The sequence below is a fragment of the Mastacembelus armatus genome, chromosome 15, assembly GCF_900324485.2.
Source record: "Mastacembelus armatus chromosome 15, fMasArm1.2, whole genome shotgun sequence".
In the NCBI taxonomy this organism is placed as follows: Eukaryota; Metazoa; Chordata; class Actinopteri; order Synbranchiformes; family Mastacembelidae; genus Mastacembelus; species Mastacembelus armatus.
In genome coordinates, this window is record NC_046647.1 from 12,335,613 (window position 1) to 12,356,352 (window position 20,740).

At 40.5% G+C, this 20,740-nt stretch overlaps 4 protein-coding genes across 16 annotated transcripts; 2 read left to right on the top strand and 2 right to left on the bottom strand.

The window, feature by feature from the left end:
- The first annotated feature begins 537 nt into the window (after window positions 1–537).
- On the top strand, window positions 538–7,892 carry hps1 (HPS1 biogenesis of lysosomal organelles complex 3 subunit 1). Of its 4 annotated transcripts, none has more exons than XM_026308728.2 (18): window positions 538–911; window positions 1,415–2,075; window positions 2,179–2,313; window positions 2,762–2,904; window positions 2,994–3,102; window positions 3,679–3,839; window positions 3,991–4,093; window positions 4,192–4,276; window positions 4,684–4,766; window positions 4,883–5,050; window positions 5,243–5,422; window positions 5,863–5,939; window positions 6,026–6,163; window positions 6,335–6,400; window positions 6,611–6,755; window positions 7,290–7,403; window positions 7,508–7,590; window positions 7,672–7,892. In XM_026308728.2, exons 2-18 carry the CDS (start codon window positions 1,959–1,961, stop codon window positions 7,832–7,834), a joined length of 2,070 nt encoding a protein of 689 aa, XP_026164513.1. In that variant the 5' UTR covers window positions 538–911; window positions 1,415–1,958; the 3' UTR covers window positions 7,835–7,892. The 4 variants fall into 4 exon arrangements, with proteins under 4 accessions (XP_026164513.1, XP_026164511.1, XP_033181448.1 ...); XM_026308726.2 differs by having other exon boundaries at window positions 1,885–2,075; XM_033325557.1 differs by having other exon boundaries at window positions 538–2,075.
- On the top strand, window positions 7,738–15,385 carry ankrd2 (ankyrin repeat domain 2 (stretch responsive muscle)). Of its 6 annotated transcripts, none has more exons than XM_026308738.2 (9): window positions 7,738–7,870; window positions 11,692–11,756; window positions 12,731–12,838; window positions 12,917–13,015; window positions 13,162–13,260; window positions 13,387–13,509; window positions 13,615–13,713; window positions 13,801–13,884; window positions 14,067–15,385. In XM_026308738.2, exons 2-9 carry the CDS (start codon window positions 11,721–11,723, stop codon window positions 14,070–14,072), a joined length of 654 nt encoding a protein of 217 aa, XP_026164523.1. In that variant the 5' UTR covers window positions 7,738–7,870; window positions 11,692–11,720; the 3' UTR covers window positions 14,073–15,385. The 6 variants fall into 6 exon arrangements, with proteins under 6 accessions (XP_026164523.1, XP_026164519.1, XP_026164520.1 ...); XM_026308734.2 differs by having other exon boundaries at window positions 14,410–15,385; XM_026308735.2 differs by having other exon boundaries at window positions 13,411–13,509; window positions 14,410–15,385.
- st3gal7 (ST3 beta-galactoside alpha-2,3-sialyltransferase 7) lies at window positions 8,219–11,096 on the bottom strand. Of its 4 annotated transcripts, none has more exons than XM_026308732.2 (8): window positions 10,961–11,096; window positions 10,546–10,724; window positions 10,342–10,383; window positions 9,924–10,261; window positions 9,573–9,759; window positions 9,288–9,428; window positions 8,848–8,997; window positions 8,219–8,747 (listed from the first exon to the last, which is right to left on the bottom strand). In XM_026308732.2, the coding sequence occupies exons 2-8, from the start codon at window positions 10,669–10,671 to the stop codon at window positions 8,661–8,663; spliced, it is 1,071 nt and encodes a 356-aa protein (XP_026164517.1). In that variant the 5' UTR covers window positions 10,672–10,724; window positions 10,961–11,096; the 3' UTR covers window positions 8,219–8,660. The 4 variants fall into 4 exon arrangements, with proteins under 4 accessions (XP_026164517.1, XP_026164516.1, XP_026164515.1 ...); XM_026308731.2 differs by having other exon boundaries at window positions 10,342–10,465; window positions 10,560–10,724; window positions 10,961–11,093; XM_026308730.2 differs by having other exon boundaries at window positions 10,342–10,468; window positions 10,560–10,724; window positions 10,961–11,088.
- Window positions 15,295–20,538, bottom strand: morn4 (MORN repeat containing 4). 2 transcript variants are annotated; one of them, XM_026308742.1, is made up of 5 exons: window positions 20,335–20,538; window positions 19,647–19,720; window positions 18,214–18,328; window positions 18,019–18,128; window positions 15,295–17,919 (listed from the first exon to the last, which is right to left on the bottom strand). In XM_026308742.1, the coding sequence occupies exons 2-5, from the start codon at window positions 19,711–19,713 to the stop codon at window positions 17,771–17,773; spliced, it is 441 nt and encodes a 146-aa protein (XP_026164527.1). In that variant the 5' UTR covers window positions 19,714–19,720; window positions 20,335–20,538; the 3' UTR covers window positions 15,295–17,770. The 2 variants fall into 2 exon arrangements, with proteins under 2 accessions (XP_026164527.1, XP_026164528.1); XM_026308743.1 differs by lacking the exon at window positions 20,335–20,538 and adding an exon at window positions 19,890–19,973.
- Window positions 20,539–20,740: the final 202 nt, after the last annotated feature.

Genomic DNA, 20,740 nt, shown 5'->3' on the forward strand with positions numbered 1-20,740 from the left:
AGCCTGGTGTTGGGTGAGCATGAAACCTATGACCCTACTGTTGCTTTTCCATTGGCATTAAAAATCTGTAGCAGTGGAACAAATGTTGGAGGCATGTCTTATATTGTTTTACCCATAATAGTGTTTACAGGTTTTGCATTTCAGGTATCAAGAAAAATATTTTTGAACTATGATTTTTATTATTTATTTTTTTATGCTGGTCAGGTATTCAGGTCCATGTATATTGTAGGAAAGTTTTAAGCAACATAAAAAAGTTATTACTGTACAGACTTTTATTTTCTGCTTTATTAGAGTTTCAGTGAAAATATCAGGCCTCATATCCTGTGAACAGTTTTATTTTTTTCCTCTGCAAACGCGATTCACACTCCAAGGACGTGTTTTATGATTTTACTGTGTTTTCTGAGTAATTTAACTATAAACTAAGAAAGTAAGAGCGCATCTAACTTCAAGCTCAACCATGAAGCTGGATTCAGTAAATACCGAACCAGTGTCTGCAGGGATCCTCTCGGTCATGTGCCCCCACCCTCCCTCTTTAGGCACATGACTGTTTCCTGCCTCACTGATCATCGGGCTCCACGGAAAAAGGGCAGACGTGCCCGGGAGGAGCAGCAGCGTCGTGGGACGCTCCTCGGTCGCATTGGCAGCTTTCTCCGTTTTCACATCAGAAAAAGCGAAGTCCTGCAGCGGTCACATGACTCGAGCTGCGCACGGTGCGGAAGGAAGCAGTTGACGCAGCAGCAGCGATGAAAACGTCCCAAAACTAGACGAAACCCTGAAAGGAGCTGCGGTTTTGGGACAAGGCAGAGGCACCGGACTGCGACGCTGTCAGCGCCCTGCGCAGGGAGCACAGACTGCCTTGTGTTTCTTGTGGAGACGCACAGTCGGTTTGAGTCGAGGAAGTTAGAAGTTGGGTAAGAGTAAAGAGATCGAGGCTTTTGGGAAAACGCGGGGTGTAATTTACGGATCGGATCATCTGCAGGTGGTTCCAGAGATCCACCTGCAAACAGCAGATATGTAACGATGAGTACTGGGTTTATTTTTAGTCTTATAGTGTTAAACATGCGGGTCCGCCGCGCGTTAACACGATCCAGCAGGTTTCTCCGTGCGCACAACTCGGAAAGTCGCAGGGAACATTAAGGAAGCATGTGCAACCACATGGTTTATCTTTCTGTGCTGTTGGAAATATGTTATGCGATGTAGCTAAAGTAAAGACACGAAAAAGAGAGAAATCCCTCTCATTCGTCAGTTTTTCCTCTGACCTTCCTCTTTTTCATCAGCGCTCTCACCAGACGTTGTCATTGATAAAATATCTGCTGCTGGAGAAAAGCGAGTGGGAGTGGAGGGAAAACTTTCCCCACCAGTGATCACTGTGTGAAAATGGAATATCATTGTTTACATTACACTGATGGTTTAGGGATCCAGATGGGAGTGTGACATCTCAGTCCTCTGGAGGTCTTTGGCATTGGCTCAATGAAGTGTTTCATGACAGCATGAGATAAGTAGCATGGGATGCACATTTATTTAGGTTAAAAGGGTTTACAACATCAGTAAGTCCTCAAGTTGTGGCTGTTTTTCCAGATTTCTCTGGCTTATTAAATCATTTCTCATTTCTACCATACAAATGTCTGGATATTAATCAATTCAACATCTGGAATGATCTGAGAAATGAGTGCTATTTAGACCTTTTATCATTAATCCCTTTGTATGAGATTGAGATGTTCTTTGTTTATAGTCTCTGACTCTGGCGATTCTAGCACCCTGTTATTTTTGGACATGCCACAGCTGTAAATACTAAGATGCCAGACGTCTGGGCTTTAACGCAATCACTCCCCTGCTTCTGGTTTATGTTTTCTGCTTCAGTATTTTTAACCTTTTCCTTTATAGCATAATGCATGTGGAGTGGTTGGCCTAAATAGGGCGCAACAGTACAGCAGGACAGGAGTGCATCTGTAGTCCAGATGAAGTGCTTTCTGATAGCCAGTGAGAGCGCCGAGGTCCTCTTCTATTGGACTGACCCAGAATTTCAGCAGAATGTCCAGGAGAAGTATGGAGCGTCTCAAGAGGAGGGCCAGGGGGTAAGGAGGACTAAATCATGTTCAAAAGATACTGTGCATATGTTCTTTTTTTACCGGCTTCTTGTTGTTGTCTAACTCTTTCTATGTTTTCTTTATTTTACAGCTTCCAGCATTTGAAGACAGCGTCAGCACTCTGTTTGCTCCGATAATAATCTCCTGCAGCACTATGGTGGACAGGCTGAGTGACAGCTACACCTCCTTCACCACAGAAAACAACCATATCTACGTCCTACAAAAGGTAGCACCTGCCTTTCAAAATAAAAGCTGTCTTTACCCCTGCCTATATCCCTAGATTAGCTTGTTCCATGATAACTATATATTATCCAGATGTATACCCATTAAAAATGAAAGAGATTTATTTATTTTTTTGTTAATGTATAAAGCTGAAACATTCAGTTTTTAACAGATTCTTACACTGTGACCTAAATGCAGGCCTCTCTTCAAGTGAAGTATCATGTTTGTCATGTGAGACTTGTTAAAGAATCAAATCAGGCTTTGTCCTCCTGAAGCACATGGTACAATAATCAAGTCCAAACACTTGACTTGTTTCAGAGCCGTTCATTGTCATCAGCCTTTTCGGGCATTTTTGTTCAAATCTTCATTCCTTGGAGAATCGAAATAGTTTAATACAGTTTTATTCATGTGCTCGGGGCAATAAAACTAAGTAGGTCACTTTGTGTCCACAGTTCGACGAGTGTCTCTACATTGCTGTGAATGGAGATGGTGAGGAGAGTGAGAATGATATGAGGAGGAAGGTCTATGTGATGAAGAAACTGATTGAGGTCCTGTTTGGCATGGTAACCCTTAGCAGTAACCTCCTCAGAAAAGAGTAAGGCATTTTGTATGTGTTCCTTTTTGATACAAGACAGTTTTAATGTTGCACCTGGTTGGTTTATGAAATGTGTTGTTTGCCATCAGACTGCGTCCTCAGGACACGGCACAGAGAGTGAGGCTGTGGAAGCATCTCCAGAGTCTGCTGGAGACCTACAGCCACCTCAGAGACAACGACCAGAGCTTCTTAGTGGAGGTGCAGTGCATCGCACGACCCCTTCTTATATTTTTTTGTTGTGCTGTAAATGCTGTATTTTCAAACTGCTTGATCATTGTTAAATGGCTATCAAGGAAATACCAAAGGACACAGCTTTGTGGATAGAATACACTTTAGTTTGGTGTTTGGTGTCTTTAGTTTTTTTTTTCTTAATAAATATAAGAATTGAACTATGAATTTAAAAGGTCTGTGATATACCATTTAGTCTTGACTGGTCAAGTAGGAATGACAAGTTCAAGGTTCAAGCCATTTCTGTGTTTTTGTCTCACTTTAAGTAGTTATCATAAACATGTAGACATGGGTCTATTTCTTTGAAACATTTTGTCTGAAGTCTAACCAGAAGACCTCAGTTTGTTCCTGCTGTAATTTCAGAGTGACTCTGTGTTAGATTGATGAATCATACCCTTAAAAACATTCCAGCTGTCTTCTTTCTTATTTGAGACCCCAGTGAGTTCAAAGTCTAAAACAAAATAAAACAAATACTTCTCTTTCAGTGTTGAAACTGGGATGGAAACAGTTCTTTGGTGCTCTCATATTGTCTCCCCCCTCTCTCAGGCAGTGGAGAGGCTGATCCACCCCACACTGTGTGAGCAGTGCATCGAGTTCCTGGAGCGGCGTTTAGTTCAGCAGCTTAACAGCAGCGTAGAGAGAGCAGGAGAGGAGGTGCTACACGCATTCATCCTGGTGCACACCAAACTTCTCGCCTTCTACTCCACGTACATGTTTCCATAAGCCCTTCACTTTTATTCTATAACTTGCACTATTACTTATTGCTTTTAATTTCACTTGATTTTCCTGTATTCAGTATTTTTTTTTTTTTTTTTTTTTGAAAAATATGCCATCTCTTTGCTCCTCTGCTTGTTATAGCCGCAGTGCGAGCAGACTCCCCACCTCAGACCTCCTGACCCTCATTATCATGGCACAGAGTATGTATCCTAGCAACGCAGACCTGGATGACCCAGTTCCAGAGGTAGAAGATGCTGACAGCCACTCACACAGCACCACCCCCAAAATGTTAGTTTCTGTTCATAACTGATTTCTGTGCATGTTGTGTCTTTGTCTTTGAAGGACATTGAGAGTACCTCAGGATCTGGTCCTGAAAGTTTTTACACCCCAGAGCCTTCTCCAACTGACAGAGACTCAAGCAGTTCAGGTGGGTTATGTAGTGGAATCTGTGTATTTGTGTTTTTCAGGTATTTCTATATGTCCTTCTATTGAAAATACAGTATTGATGCGGTTTATTGTCTTAGAAGGAGATTTGTTTTTAAAGTTAGTAAATATTCCATACAGAAACATTCAGACATACATAAAACAGAAAATATCCACCTGCTTGCATCTTCACATATATATTCATGCCCATATTTATACTGTACGTGTGTGTGCACTCAAACAGATGAGTCTGAATCTGTTGTTCTAGTTTGCTATGGCACAAGGGCCAATACTCATGGAAAAGTGAGCGCCTTATCGTTTTATAGTGTTGTATCTACACAGTAATGTGTAGTGTTCATATAGGAGGTGATCGGTTTCACTTGCAGATTCATCATAATTACAGTTTTACAGTTTCAGCTGTATGTTGTGTGTCTCCAGACAAGCCAGTAAGGGAAAGTACTCCTGTGTTTGAGTTTATGGACCCAGACATCCAGGTGAGAGTGTATTTCAGTGTCTATGCCTAATAGGTAATCCCTATTCATAATATCCTGTTCAGTACAAAGTAAACTGGAATAATACCTCACTACTCTAAAAATAATCATGTCTTCAGATGGCAGAGGACAGCCTGCAGACTCTGGAAGTACCTCCACCTGACCCTTCAACCCCTCGCAGAGTTTTCTTAGAGATCTCAGGCAAAGATAGGCCGTATCCCATGATGCCTCACTCCATGTACTGTCTGCCACTGTGGCCTGGCATCACACTGGTACTGCTAACAAAGGTTTGTAGATACCAAAACACATCGTTGAATGTACTTGCTTCATCATTTCCTTACACATTCATTTAGTTTCCTCTTTCAGTCTTAAGATTTTGTGTTTTGTGGCCAGCAGAGGGACACTAACAAACTACACTTGTATGCAGCGTCTCAGTGTGTCTTTGATGAACCACTTAAGCATCTGTATTTATCTTTCAGATTCCCACCAGTGCATTGGCCATATCTGTTTATAAGATTTTGGACGCATTCGATCAGCTGGAGAAACGGCTAAGTGAAAGCCAAGAGGGTTCAGCTGCTCCTAGAGGAACGCCGAATATACACGACATCCGTGGCAAACTGGATAAATTAATTAAAACCCTTGTAACCAGTGAAGTACAGGTATGAGTTTAAATGTGTGTTGAAAACCAGCGTTTTGTGCACCATATACAGCAAATCCAACATTTGTCTCAGTTAAAACAGTTTACTTTGGACCATGGTTTACTTGTATTTTCTCTTATTATAACCAGCAATAAAACTGTCAGCCACCCTTCCATTGTTCTTCTTGGGAATATCATTCACTAAACATGAAAGTTTATAGTTTAATACAGTCGGTGTCTGTATGTACTGTGAAAAATGGCACTGAACATTGGCTCAACTGTGCGTCTTTTCTATTGGTACAAACCGAGACATAATACTAAATCTTTGGTTAATTACCACCACCTACAATCATTCGTGTTTTTTGCCTTTTACAAAACTAAGTGTGCAGCTTTTATATTGGAACAAATTCTGTCATCTTTAAGTGATACTTCACTTTGGTGATTCTTTTATTTTCTGTCCAGTCGGCACAATTACAAAATGTCTGGACAGAGTTCAAGAACCGAGCCTTTGCCAGAGGAGGATCTGGGTTCAACAAAGAGTAAGTCTGCTACACCCCTCTGCTGGTCAAAATTCATCATAGCATAGACGATGGATGAACTCTTGACACTGATGTTTTTGTTTTAGTCTTATCCCATGGTGTAAAAATATGAAGACCCAGCTGTGTGGCATATACCGACAGTACTTTCTCATTGACTCTGGACCGGCCGACATTCCTCAGCGTCTCTCCCCTGCTCTTCAGGAACGAGCCCAGACCATGGCGCAGTGTGTATCAGTCAGCTGGACATCTTTATGCATTTTTTTTGTGGTTAACTTGTTACATTTTTCAAATCTGAACCAGTTTACAAATTTGACAATCAGTTTATAGTTCATAACATGGCAAGTCATCCTTAATCGTTCAGGTCTATAACTTTCTCTCCCCTCTGTCTCTACCAGAGAGAAACTGATGGACTGGAAAGACTTCCTTTTGGTGAAAAGCAAGAGGAATATCACCATGGTGTCATATCCTGTCAGCAAAATAATACTGCTCCTGTGATGTCATGTTTTCCCATAATTTGTTAGTACTGATCTGCACAAAACTACATTTGTAATATTTCCAGACATACATGCTTGTTTTAGAAATCTTAACAAAAATGCATGCGTCCAGAAAACATATGGAGATGTAGCACACACTTGTCCTGTGAGTATTGAACTTGACCCAGTTAATCTCACTTACCTGGAGGATTTCCCTGGCCTCGTCCATTTTATCTGTGTGGACCGCTTCAGCGACCAAATGATTGCTCCGTCACTCAGCATCGCGGAGCGCACAACGTCTGAGCTAGGGAAGGGACCCGTGGCTCAGTTCATCAAAAATAAGGTAATGCAAATCCTAAATGTACATCCTGCAACCAATAATTTCTGATTAACAGAACACACTAGAAACTGTCCGTCTTTTCACGTCACTTAAATCTTGCTTTCTATGCAAAGAACCAATAATAATATTTATTTAAAATTAATAATTTGATATTCCTATCATGATTGGTTGGTTTACACAAAATACTGTACTTATGAAAAGTTATATATACTTTGGTTCACCAATGGTTAAATGAGAAGATCAATACCATTCTCACATCTGCAGAGCAAATATGTAGCAGAAGCCAGTGCGTGAACTGCTCTTTTTACACTGGGGATTTTGTACAGATTCATCAAAAATGTTTACTAATGAGCTTTATAGGTGATGGTAGGTAAACTTTGTTACCATTTAGAGAATGACTCATCTCTTCATAGTTACAGTACACATAACTCTCTGCAACAAAGAAAATAATATAACTGTTCCTTTAAAATACATTCTGCATCAATAGTTTTGGTTTTCTTTGTCTTAAAATGTTTTTTGCACTAATCCATACTGAAGGTGTGGAACCTGGTCAGCACAATGCGCTGCTTTCTCCGCAAGGGTTATTCCACTGTCACACTGCGCGATGGAGATTTCTACTTCTGCTACTTTCTCTGGTTTGAAAACGAAAATGTAAGCTACTGGCTTTCCATGTTTTTTTTGTTGTTTTTCTTAACCTGATGTTCAAAAAAGAAAATCAGGAATTCTGTGGAAATAATACAATGTGTATTAATCAGGGCTACAAGTTGGAGGCAGGGGACATACCCATCCTACCTGATGACTCTGCCCCCATCGGGATGCTTGCCTGGGACTACTACAGGTAAGCAAGTGTGCATCACAAAAATACATGGAAATAATCCAAAAGAGCGCTTCTCACTACAGATAGTAATGTGTCCAACAGGAAGCTGCTGCGGTACAAAAGTAAGAATCACCAAGGTGAGGTTGTGAAGTGCTATGAACTGCTGACAGTTCACCTAGGGGTCATTCCTACTGAGATCATCCTCCAACACTGCAGACAGCTGGCAAGCAAACTCTGGGAGCCATCGCGCAATCCGCTGCTGTAGACACACACACACTTCATCTGAGTCACAGCAGCCAAGGTGTGTATCTGTTGTATTGCCATGAAAGAAAAAAAATCACACTCTATATTGATACTGTAGATTGTCTAGTGCCTGTATAAGTTACGCATCTACTTACTCGAAGCACTTAAGTTCACACAATCGCACGATACTTGTATTAGTAATAATGATAATATCACTCTATCATTATTGTAAATTCTAATATATTTTTGAATACATTTTGACCAGTGCTATTTATTAATAATGCTGTATAAGTTTATACTATTTTCTTTTTCATTTTTTAAATTTGGGACTGATTTTTATAATTGCAGATACTGTCCATACTACTGCTAGTGCCATAACTTGTATGAATGAAATATGCAGTAGAAATTACTGTATGTCTTTATTAATATAGATTATTTTTGGAGACAATAAATATTGCTAGTCTTCATAGTCACTTGTTTATTGTGTCATTGTAAACAGAATTGAAATGGCACGGTCGAGCCACTGACTGCTGAATTAATTTTACAAATCCCAGCCAATCACTGAGTATGTCCCTGTGTGATGGGTGAGTTATTCATCCATATGATAAAGCTGGTGATGTAGTGAGTTCATTCAGTTTAAATCAGATCTCCTCAGGTGAACTTGTGTAACCTTTTAGAGTTTAATTTGCCCACTCTGGAGACTGAGCATTTAAAGGTCAGTCCACACTGCGTACAGTGGGAAGGATCCTTCCAGCAGGGCACAGTGGTGGTGGACTGTGTACAGGCTCACAGCGGGAGGGAAGAGTGCATGTAGAGTTCAGTATATTATCAGCCTGTGCACCGCTGCCTCAGAGAGCTCCTGTGAGGTCAGTCACCGCTCCAGCGGCCACCAGGTCCCTCAAGAAGAGTTTCTCAGCACTGATGTCATGAACCACCTGGATGACGATAATAAAATGAGTTATAAATAAACCACTGGAGGAAAGGCATGAGAAGCATTATACGTCTATCACTGCCTGGTAATCAATCTAAACTTACTTGAGCCTTCATTGCGTCCATATGTATGGTCTCATAATAATGAAGTCTGGCCTTTGGGTGCTGCATATCATATCCAAACCCTGCCAGGCTCACTTGGTCACATAGCTGCAAAGCCATTACTACTGCACTGGCACCTAATGTTGGTACCATCTACTTGAGGAGAGAAAATGCCCTTTGATGTATTATTTACACCAGTACCAGTGACTTGAACTTGACAGTTCTGTTTGCTCATCGTTCACTCCTTTAATTGTTAGAGCTCATTCAATACACGTCTCAGTCTGGCTCACCAAATGTGCCATTGTTCTAGGATTACCCTTTTTTCTTTGTGCATGTAGTATGGTATGAAAGCATACAACAAAGCATAAGCAGACACTGTGTGGGTGTATCACAACTTGTCACGAGGGAATTTAACAGAATATGCATGTTGTGTTTGAACTTACATTTCCCTGTTTCAGAGCATATTTCTGTAAAACTTGTCCCGTCCTGTGAATAATCTCAGGGTGGAGGATCCTAAAGTTCTCTGGTCTCAGGGGAATATCATCCACCACCTCCCTCCAAAACCACATTTTGGACCAGAAGCTCTATTAAAAACAACACAAGGAGGTGTTAAGCTGGCGAGGCAGTGATGATGTGGTAGTAGTGTTGCTGCGTTATTCGCTGTGACAAAACAGGGCTTATGTAATACGCTGTCACTGTGTGTAATGGTTCATGTGATGTTGGCTTACCAGAGGCTGTTTGGTTATTACAGCAGTGAGCCAGTCCAGGTCCAGGCTCTTAAAGACCACCAGGGCTACCATGGTGGTCTTTTTGTACTCTTTTGCAGAGTGAGGCGCTCCCTCTGGGTAGATCAGTCGGACAGTGGTGTGGGAACCAGCGTCTCTTTCAAAGCCAGACACTGGAGCGTTATTCAGCCTAGTAACAGATGTAAACATATGTATGATTTTCATCATGTGTTGATGCTGTATATTTTCTTTACCTTTTTCCTGAGCCTTATTAAAATTATGTCTGGAGGAAGTCTGTCAGCACACTAGCAATATATCCTTCCACTTGTGTTTGTCTGCCACTGGCACACATACCTGATAATGATATCATACAGATCTATATGAGATCCAAGATGGCTCCCATGAAGAACCCCGCCATTGCCCACCACCACGCATCGCCTGCAGCTGCTATCTCTTCTCAGGGATGGAGGCAGGCCAAGCTGAGGCAGAGAGGCAAGAGCCAGGGCTAGATGGTCTTCACTGCCCTGGAGCCCCAGCGGTGGGGGCAGGTCCCAGGGCACAGGACTGTCCTGCTGCACAAACACAGGGATGTTTAGGAGGCCTGCGGAACAGGACAGAGGCTTGAGGTGGTTCAGACACCAACGGGGCTGACAGGGGCCTGACAGCAAGAAGGCGGACCGATTTAGTAAGGCCTGAAAAGAGAGGCAACAATAAAGAGAAGTTTTGTAAGAATGAAATGGTCCAAAAACTTTTTTAAGATGTAAATCCATACCAAATCTCTCGGATGTTGGTAGTCATTGCTGTGAGGTGCCTCCTTATCCATGGAGAAATATACAGGAATTAGAATAGCTGAGTAGCATCCAATCAGCAGCACCAAACTGAAGGCAAGGTTCTCACTTCTTTACAGAAGAGAGGAAAGCAGAACAGAATTTGATTTCTAGCATGAAATAACTGGCTCACAACATAAATACACTACCTGATGAGATGTACCTGTTGAGGGAATACTCCCTGGAGTCCGTCTTTGTGACCACTTGCCGTTTGTGAAAGTCAGGCATTGGTGTTGCTGCTTCGACAGCTTCAGGAAGCAGTGGGGAGTCATCATCTGGGTCCTCTACACTCAAGTGATTCAGTGTAACCATGGTGCCCGTACTTCCACTTGAATTACACACATATTATTGAAGAAGTGATTATATGTAAATCACAGTACGACAAAAATGCCATGAATCAAATCTTGCTTCTCTCTATAGTAAAACAACCTTTCTTAATAATAACACTGTCATTATAAATATTTTGTTACCAATTGTGAACAAACACTGTCTTTTAAAATTGTTCATATGCACTAAATTGTTATGAGCAACATCACTTGGAGTAATATGAACAATATAACTCACAGCCAGCCTGGTAGAAATGTACGCTGGTAGTTAGCTGTCTGTTCGCCTGTGCTCCATAGCAGCAAGGTGCATGTCCTGTTAAAATGGCTGCTGCTGCTTTCTATCCTACTGAACTCTGTCACTTCCCTCAGTACTGCTGGTTAACCATTAACAAGTCATTGAGTCAAATCTGGCAGGAATACCAGTAATAAAATGTCTTTATGTTTGTCCATGAAATAAGAGTTTTAATGAAAATATCAGCAAAGCAGAGAAAGTGTCCAGAAATAACATCCAGTTTTAGAAAAGATGATAAACACTGGACGACACCTCTTCCAGTCTCAGTATGCAAATGTATTAGTGACTGATTTGTAGTGTGCAATCCCACTAAACAATGCGTTTATGGGGGATCGTTATGGGGTATATGAAAGTGTGGGGTTTCATGTGTGCATGACAGAGAGGGAAAGAGAGAGAGCAAAAATAGAGCTGGTAAGTACTCATAAACATACATGCATACACGCACCAAAGTGCGCGCACACCTGTTTGTTGGGGTAACACAGTGTCCCACCATGAACCCGACATTCCAGCTGGGAAGCCACCGGGTAAGAAGCGCTTCTGTTTAGAGTGGCAAGCAGTCAGTTGAGTTATCCGCCACTTTTATTTAATTACGGATTATTATTACAGTTAATGTTAAAAAATATATCAGCTATTAAAATTACTGCATTGACTGCGTTTTTTAATCTTTGTATATACAGATGGACAAAGTTGTGCAGTGGGCAGTGTGATGGAGGATAAACCAGAAATAGAAGAGAAAGCTCAGGTAAGTGACAATTGTGATGATTCCATATTTATACCATAATGTCTTACTCCGACAAATAGAGAGATCGTACTCAGTAGATTGAATGCTAGGCATATAATGCTTACTGTTACCACATCATAAGTTGAAAAATGTGAATATATATTTTATGCGACAAGGTGCATTAATGTGCTAGAAAACATGTCAACATTGCAATTAAGTCCCATACATGTGAAGAACAATTCTGTCAGCCTACTTCAACATCCATTTGCAGACACATTAGAAAACATTTAGGACCATACATGCAGCTCAAGAACCACTAGATATGAAAGTTCTCGCTTGAACTTGCTAAAAACCCTTTTTAATGTATTATTTGCCATGTACAAAGGCAAAAGACCCCTTTAGCCAACTACTATAAATGTAATGAAAACGTTTTATTTGTATAGATGAAAAAAAAAACAAGACTTTAAGTCAGATAAAGAATCACATGAAAACTAAGACATGTTACTGTGAACTATGTGTCAATGATAAATTATATAAAAACATCTTAACAGCCAAAGAGAGGAAGTTTCTTTGGAACGTTGTTTTTGTTGTGGTGAGGTGTAGCTTGCACTATGCTGTGAATTTATTTTGACATTAACAGTGCCATTCCCAGCTCTCAACAACCCTTAGCCTATTTGGCACCTCTGCTGTATAAACCAGTACTCCCTTTCTCATCTTGGTTTTCTAATAGTGATTTCTACATTATTACAGAGCCTGTCATTTTCCAGGCTGAAGAGAGAGTGGGGATGGTCTCCTCTGACCTACATTGTGAGATTTCTGGATAGAAGGAGAAAGAAGGAGAGAGCTGTGCAAAAAGAAAAAGATCAAGAAAACACATCCTGTGGAAATGTGGAAATCCCTGTAGTGGGCAGCAGTTTTCAGAGTCCTTATCAATAAAATTCATCTCTGTCTTTGCCCTGTCCCTCTATGTTCTCGGTGTGTGTGTGTTTTAACAGCTAGGGCTTGTGGATACTGCAGAATTCATGAAGGCAGCCAGTCAAGGCAAACTGAATGTGATAGACAAGTATCTGGCTGATAGTGGAAACCCTGATGTCCATGATGAGGTAAGCTCTCCCCTTGAGCAAAGATAGGTTTACAACAAATCACAAAAAATAATTTCTACTTATATTTACTTTTTCCAGTTGAAGAGAACAGCACTACATCGTGCCTCTCTGGAAGGACACACAACAGTGGTCCAAATGCTTTTAGAAAAAGGAGCCGATATCAACTTTAAAGATCAAGTAAGACAGTAAGACGCATGGGCACGTTGCTTGCTTGAGAAGATGATGAGATTGGGTGAGATTATCTTCACACACTTAAGCCCCAGCTTTTAGTGGCCTGAAGTTAGCACTACTAATACAACTGGGACCTTCCTGCTGTGTTTCAGCTGGGCTCCAGGGCCATACACTGGGCCTGCAGAGGAGGCAACTTGGAAGTTGTCAAAGCACTTAAAAGCCACGGGGCTGACCTGAACATCAGAGATAAGGTGAATTTTATTCCTGCATTTAAAACTCTGGACAAACGTGTGAACATAGTGCATATCTTATACCAACATGTAGATGGCTCTTTATGTGTTTGCATGTGCATTTGCATACAAATAAGCCATTTGCAGTTTATGTCTACATCCACACCCCAGCTACACAGCACTCCTTTGCATGTGGCCACAAGGACAGGCCACACTACCATTGTGGAGTACTTGCTGTCCTGTGGTGCCAAAATCAACTCCAGGGACAGGGTAGGTAGCAGTTCAACAACATGTTTCACTTCTGCATTTCATCAGCTCTGCAATTCAATTTTGTCACGCATCCTTTGTTTTTTCTCTTCTTTTTTTTACTCTCAGGAAGGAGACACACCCCTGCATGATGCTATACATCTCAACAGATACAAGATTGTGAAGCTGCTCGTAGCTGCAGGAGCTGACACCAAAATAAAGAATCATGTAAGTAAGAAGCTAAATACTGTGGCTCATTCCTCTGTACTCCACAAACAAATATGCCCCCATGCCTACAAACTAACTGTGTTACAGGAAGGAAGGACAGCAGTGCAGCAGGTTAAACAATGGCAGTCTGAAACCATGGAGATCCTGCAGAGGGTGGAGAATCTGAGAGAGGTGGGGCTGGTAGCACCTGAAAACAGTTAGAGAAAGAAGTGAATAGTGAAATAAAAGCTGTAGACTACATTTACTCATACAGAATATTTTTTATATTTTTATAATGTCATTGTCTATCACTATCTCAGGTTCAGAATACTTTGTGTAATTCTACCGCAGGTCTAATATTTGATATCTTACAGGAATGAAGCTGTGTGATCAAAATTTGCCTTACCAGGGCATGGCTGTTAAACCTCTGTAATTAGTCTGAGCTCTGACACAAGTAAATATCAGCCTTTATGTGATGGATTCAAAATGATCTGTTTATCTTAAAAAACAAAAAATGATGAAAGTTGAATTTCTCAAACCTTATACCAGACTTTGGTTTTTGATTTTTGAATTGGAGAGCTTTATGATGCTAAGGCTACTCACATGGGTGTTTCATATCTGATTTGTGATGCCTTTGAAGGGATGTATAATATTAATAGATTGTGTTGTACAGAAGCTGTGTTCAACTATACATCATGAGGTATATGTTTTGTCAAGGTGGCAGACAGGGCCAGAGCCCACAGTACCACTGTGACCTCAGCTGATGATAGCAGAGATGGCTGGTATGCCCCCTCCCACCAAATGTAGGGATTCAAAGGGAGATCAGTGAACATATTTTCCATCTGTCATCAGTGGCTCAAATGTTCATAAGGGAGACGGGTCATTTACACTGTGGAAATGAACTGCTTATTCCCCTTTTTAAAGTGTAGTTCTTCATTTACAGTTCATTTTTTTTATAACCAGCCATTTATTCTGTAAGTACATTTTGTTCAACAGATTTTGTACCACTGCTGTATTTTTCATAATGTGGATGTAAACTGGTGTTTTGTACAGAGAGTCTTCAGTTAAATACCAGCGTGTTCACTGCAGACAACTCATCAGATATTTTATCAGCCACACACAGCATTTCCTGTTCCATTCAAGGCTACATAACTGTCAGGGACTTTAGTACAGAGACACACAATGTAAAATACAAAGTTATACTATACCACTACAAGTTATAATCTATTTCTTTCAACCTGACCTTAATAGAGATAATCCTATACCCACTCTGTTAGACCAATAGATGCTTCACAGCTATACTTTTATCTTTTTTCAATTCCGTGTGAACTACAAGCTGTATGCAGCTGTGCTGTGATGTTTCTGAGGGCTGGGGGTGTTGTGGATTGAGAAGGGGGATGGGGAACCTGGAGGCTTCTGCATTGTAGTGTGTAGCAACTAAAAACCAGAAGAACCTGTTTATCCAGTGTTAACTCCCTCCTACAGTTGCAAATTTTAACCTCTGCGTTGGAACATCAGAAATGTCTGCAAAATCATCTGAAACAAACTGATTTATTATCTCACTGTGCCAAAATCCAATGTTGCAATACTATAAAAAAAACATATTTCTTGTACAACACAGACCTTTATTTAACACATCAACCATTTAAAACTTAGATGATACATAGTCAGACCTATTCCAGGAGAACAAGAGAATATTGTGCAGCAGTTTTCTCTAAGAGCACTCAAAACAATATTATATTTGTCACTGAAAAAAAGGTTTCCATGGAAATAATATTTTCCAGGCAGGTAAAAGTCTGGACAGGCATGTTTTTAAAGCACCATATTTCCAGTTGGGAATGGATGTGGTATTCCAGTGTATTCATTTCCACTCAGGCAGGAGTGTATAGGCAAAGAAGGCTTGAGCAGGTGTTGTCAATGACATAATTGAAAGGAAAAATACTATGACATGAGCTGAAATACAACATACTACATATTGTGCACATACGGCCAACACGGAAATATAAATGTGCGCTTATATGGTATTGTTGCATGCACTGGTCTGCACTTCTTTGTCCATATTATCTTCATTCTTTCTGATTGTACTTTGCAGCAAACCCCTGTACCAAAGTGTGTATTCAAAGCAAGCAACAGTATGGGCTCACAACAATGAGAATGAATACTGACACATTTTTTTCTTTACAGAATATAACAATATTAAAAATCAGTAACTGCAAATAGTTCAGGCTGAAGATTTCAAGACTATTTACAACAGAATCTCATATCTATTCCCTGTTTAATCATTTGTTTAATCCTTTTGATTTTCTTGTACACCAAGCTGGATTTATATTTATTGATTTCTCTTATGTTCAGAAATAACACATGCTCTACACTACCTATAATATCATGTGATTGTCTTTGGTTGAAGTTTTATGTAGGCAACCTGATACAAGCCATGTCTGCAAATTGTTTGTAAGGCTTATAAACTGTTCAAGTACACTGAATGTATCTGAATGACTTGTTGGGTAAAATGATTAATTTCCTAAATTCTGAACACCTCATAATACTGAACCAAACGATCTTAAATAACTTAGTTATACCATTTTCTATCTGTCTGATCAAATAATTATATCAAATTTCATTTGAAAGGTCAGAACAAACATGATAATCTATACACTCTACAAAAAAACCACAATAAGATCTGATTTATTCTTTCATTAAGCTCCCATCAATTCAGATATAGGTCCCTAAGTCAATGTATTTAATTGTGATTATTTATCATCTTTAATGGTGTCCAGTCAGCCAGGTTTTTCAGGTTATATGGGAGAATCATCATGACTTAAATTTCCTCTCCAATGATTCCTACTGGGATGTTTATTAGAGAAAGCAGAGCTGCTGGACTTGTGAGTGGTTGGAGCTGAAATTCAGCACCACCTAAGCAACGTGTCTTTCAGAGTGAAGGCAATCTTCAGGCACACCTCAAAAATTGTTAGGCTGGCAGACACCAGGAGAAGGGAAGGAGAGGGCACTATGGTCATCTGATTTTCAGATGGGCACCCTTTAACTACAATCTCAAAATGTCCTTAAGGCAAATGTGATTACTGATCTTCTATGGGGAGAAGCACCAGTGACAAAACTCATTCTTTGAGGGATACCATTTGCAGCAGCACTGTTGAGATTTTAAAGGTGCCCAGTGGAGTGTTCTTGCAAACAAACAGAAGCTATATTTACATTCATCAGTTCACACCAAAATGCAATAATGTAGACTGATAAATATATTGAATGCATTTCCTTCCTCATAAATTTGTAAATCTATTTTATCTATCTCTTTTTTTTTCCTAGTGGTTTTCTTCATTTGGGTTGTGGGTACATTGCTATATTTCTTTACACATTAGCACTACCAATGATGCAACAGAAGAAAAGACATTGGAAAGGATGTATACCATGTTGTCCCCATGCATGTGTCCTCATTTCCGTAAGTGCATCATCATAGCTGTGCTTGATAAAAACAAAGTGAGGACCCACTTCTAAAGACATGGTGCTGCAAATAGTCAAAACTCTACAGAGTACTTTTAAGTATCAGTCTGTTGTAATGAATTGCAGCATTTTTAAGGTGGACTGATCTAATTAGTGGCTAAAATCTTGACATGAAGATTTGCTTTACAGCTACTTCTAAGGCAGGAGAAAAAACCTCTTAAAGTACCATATATGCAAACACATGATAATAAGAGGTCTCCCATATTTAGCTGTTTGATGTATGAAAGCTAGCTATTCTGAAACACTAAGACACTACAAATTCAAGAATCAGGACGAGAAAAACTGCAGCATTTGCTATTTACAAGACTTGTGAAGTTAAGAGATGTGCTTCATGGTGTTGTGCATTTCAAGTTTGTCATACAGAAAGCCATTGTTCGGTCAGATTGCTTTTGCATTCCAAGCTACTGCGAAGGCGAGTCAAGGAAGATGCAGAAAAATCAGGTGGAAAAAAAGAGAAAGACACAGAGAGAAGAGCTGGAGGGGAGTATACGAGTACACATCCCTGAGGCACTCCTGAAAGGTGCTAGAACACTGGCCCTGCCTCTGCTGGACTCCATGACAGTCAAAGTGCAAGACTGCGAGCATTGGAGGCTGAAGCCTGTGCCCTCTGCACAACTCCTGGACATTTCTCTCTCTTCTGAAGTTTGTGGTTTTGAAACAATCCCTCATTTCGTGGGGCACCATGAGATCCATCTGGGAAAGTCAAAAGCCCTGGAAGAACAGACACAGATACTCTGTGTGATGTCGAATGCAAAAAGACAGCATTGACATCCTTATAGACAAACTATTCCAGTGGTGTGACGGTCCTACCATATCCCTCGACACGTCCATCATTGAATTCTCCTTCAAACTTCATGCCATCATATCGACTAAAGACTCCTGTACCTTGAAACTTTCCATGTGCAAATTCTCCTTCATACCTGATAATAAGAGAAGACACCAAAGTATCATTTGTAACCTCTGATTTGGTTACTTGCTTTCTTTTTTTCTTTCTTGCTCACATACCTGGATCCATCTGTTAGGTGCAGTACACCAGAGCCATGGAAGAGTCCACTCTCAAACTGGCCAGTGTAGCAGGTTCCATCCAGAAACTTGAGCTGGCCAACACCGTGCCTCCGGCCTGGAAAGTTGCACACCATCAGAATGAGTAATGCCTCAAACTTAAAACAGATTATGGAAACTCAAGAAATCCTGTCAAGGCAAATGGCTTTGACAAGAGATCTTGATACAGTTTCACATTTTATCTAAATGTGTGATTTGATGCCTCATCTAGTCACTTAGCAGTGTGTAACATACTGTTAACCAACTGAGCGATACAGTGGAACTTACAATGCTACTCAGGGTTATGTACTCACTTGGTATTGCAGAGCAACTACATATGTCAGATGAGACTGTACGTGCTCTGATTTAACTCTCCTCCCTCCACACTCTGTCAGCTAAAGGTTTACTACTGAATTAGGAGTCCCATCTGTCTCTTGTATGGTGGAAATTATAGCACTCTAATCCAGCAGATGTTTTAGCAGGGATTTCTACTTTAGGTTCCAGAAAATACCTGTATTGCCCTCTAAGTTGCCTATGATCTTGTATTGAAGGCTACTGTGCACGCACCTACAAGCTTCTGGACAAATGCTAAAGCTGGATTACACTCACAGTTGCCATATTCAAAAACTCAGTCAATTCCTGTGACAGGGTTTTGCAGCTGACAATCATCACAAACCCATCTGCTCAGTGGTCTTGTTCCTAGTATTTTGATTCATTTGGTTTCTAAACAGCAGCTGAGAGAGGACCCTTAAGCAGATCCAAAGTCTAATCCGGAAGAATTGACAAGGCCAGAGCTGGTAAATCTGGCTCTGTTTGACATTGATCGTCAATGCTAGCTAATAGGGATTTGACTAAATAGCTTGAGCTGAATGTCTGAGTGAGACAGAGACAGTAAAAGAAGTGCAAGCATCTTCATAATCTTTGCCATGTGAAAATTTCAACGAGATATTTTCCCTTCACAGAGAGATTTAAATTTTCAGTATGCCCATTTATGGGCAGAGCACATAAGAAATTTTCTTCCATTACTACAGTACTTGTATTTGATCCTTCCAGCTTCTCTTTAATATAATAACTATTTATAGGTACAACTACGTACAGCTGTGAATAATATGAATTTGGGGGTTTTACAGTAGGTAATAGGCTGAATTTTTGCACCTCCTTAAACTAACAGCTTCCATGTTAAATCAAATCTACATGTAACACTGAATCATTTTTCCAAACCTGCCAGTGCCTCACCATTCCCCTTCACTAGATGAGTAACACAATGATCCTTTGGAGACAAGGACACAGGGTACAGTACATCTAGTACAGAGATGAAAGCTTGTCTCATCCCTGTCATTAAATGGGTAATATCTGCACAAAATCTTTATTTAAAACTGACAGCAGAACCGTCTTACCTTCTTTCCACTCGCCATGGTACTCTTCCCCACTGGCATAGGTGAAAGATCCCCTGGTCAGAGTCATGGCACTCCTGTTTTTAACACAAACACACACATAAGGCTCAGAACCATCCAGTCATACATCCTGTCTCCATTATTATTGTTGTGTGGTAGCTTAAATGCATGCCACTGTAGTTGAAACTTTAAATGTGGGTCAATTCAATGCATACAGAGATCCTGTAACTCAACAGACCGACTTACTGTATGTTGGTGGTTGTGATTGTGACATAAGCCCAGTTTAAAGGCACAAGAATGCGAGGCGTCTTATACAAAGGGACAGACTGGAAACCTTGAATGTAGCAACAAACAAAAGCTTATCTCGTGGTGGCCATTTCATAATATTTAGTTGTTAGCTGTGTTGCTTTAAACCAAGTGACAGTGTGCGACAGAATGGCAGTCAGGTGTAGTTTTACCCATGCGGTCGCTAATGTATATATAATTCATCAGTTCGTCCTAAAACACTGTAACGTTATTGTAAGTACCTCAGGCTGACATTCAGCCTATGTGTTTCGATCAGTGCAGCCTTTGCATGTTGATGAATAGACTATCGCGATAAATGACAAGCTTATGTAAACCGACAGTAAGACACAGCCACTCCGCCAGGAGCCAAAAGCAACAACACAGGTCTGTTAACGCTGTCATTTACCTGTACGCTACGTTTGTCGTCTCTGAAGCATGGAAAGCACCGTGAAACAGCAGAGGGGTGTAAAAATATGAAAACACCGGCTGAGAAACGTATGCCGCATTCAGGTACTCCTCGTAGGCTCCTAGTCCAAGTTAGACAGTCTTTAGGGATATTCAGCTAGGCTAGCATGGTCACATATGGCAAGAGAAGCTGTGGCAAACGCGTTTCGAGACTCAAGGCTTGTTTACTTTTGTTGTCGTGTTTGTGTGGGTATTCACGGGCGTTTTGCTCAGGATTACAATAATTCCCATACCATTTGAAGGCAGCATTACAACAGCATCACTGCAGCCTGTCTGCTCCTCTGTTTCCCTCACACACTGTTATATACTTATGCAGTATATACAATCAACACTTTGTAACCTATTAG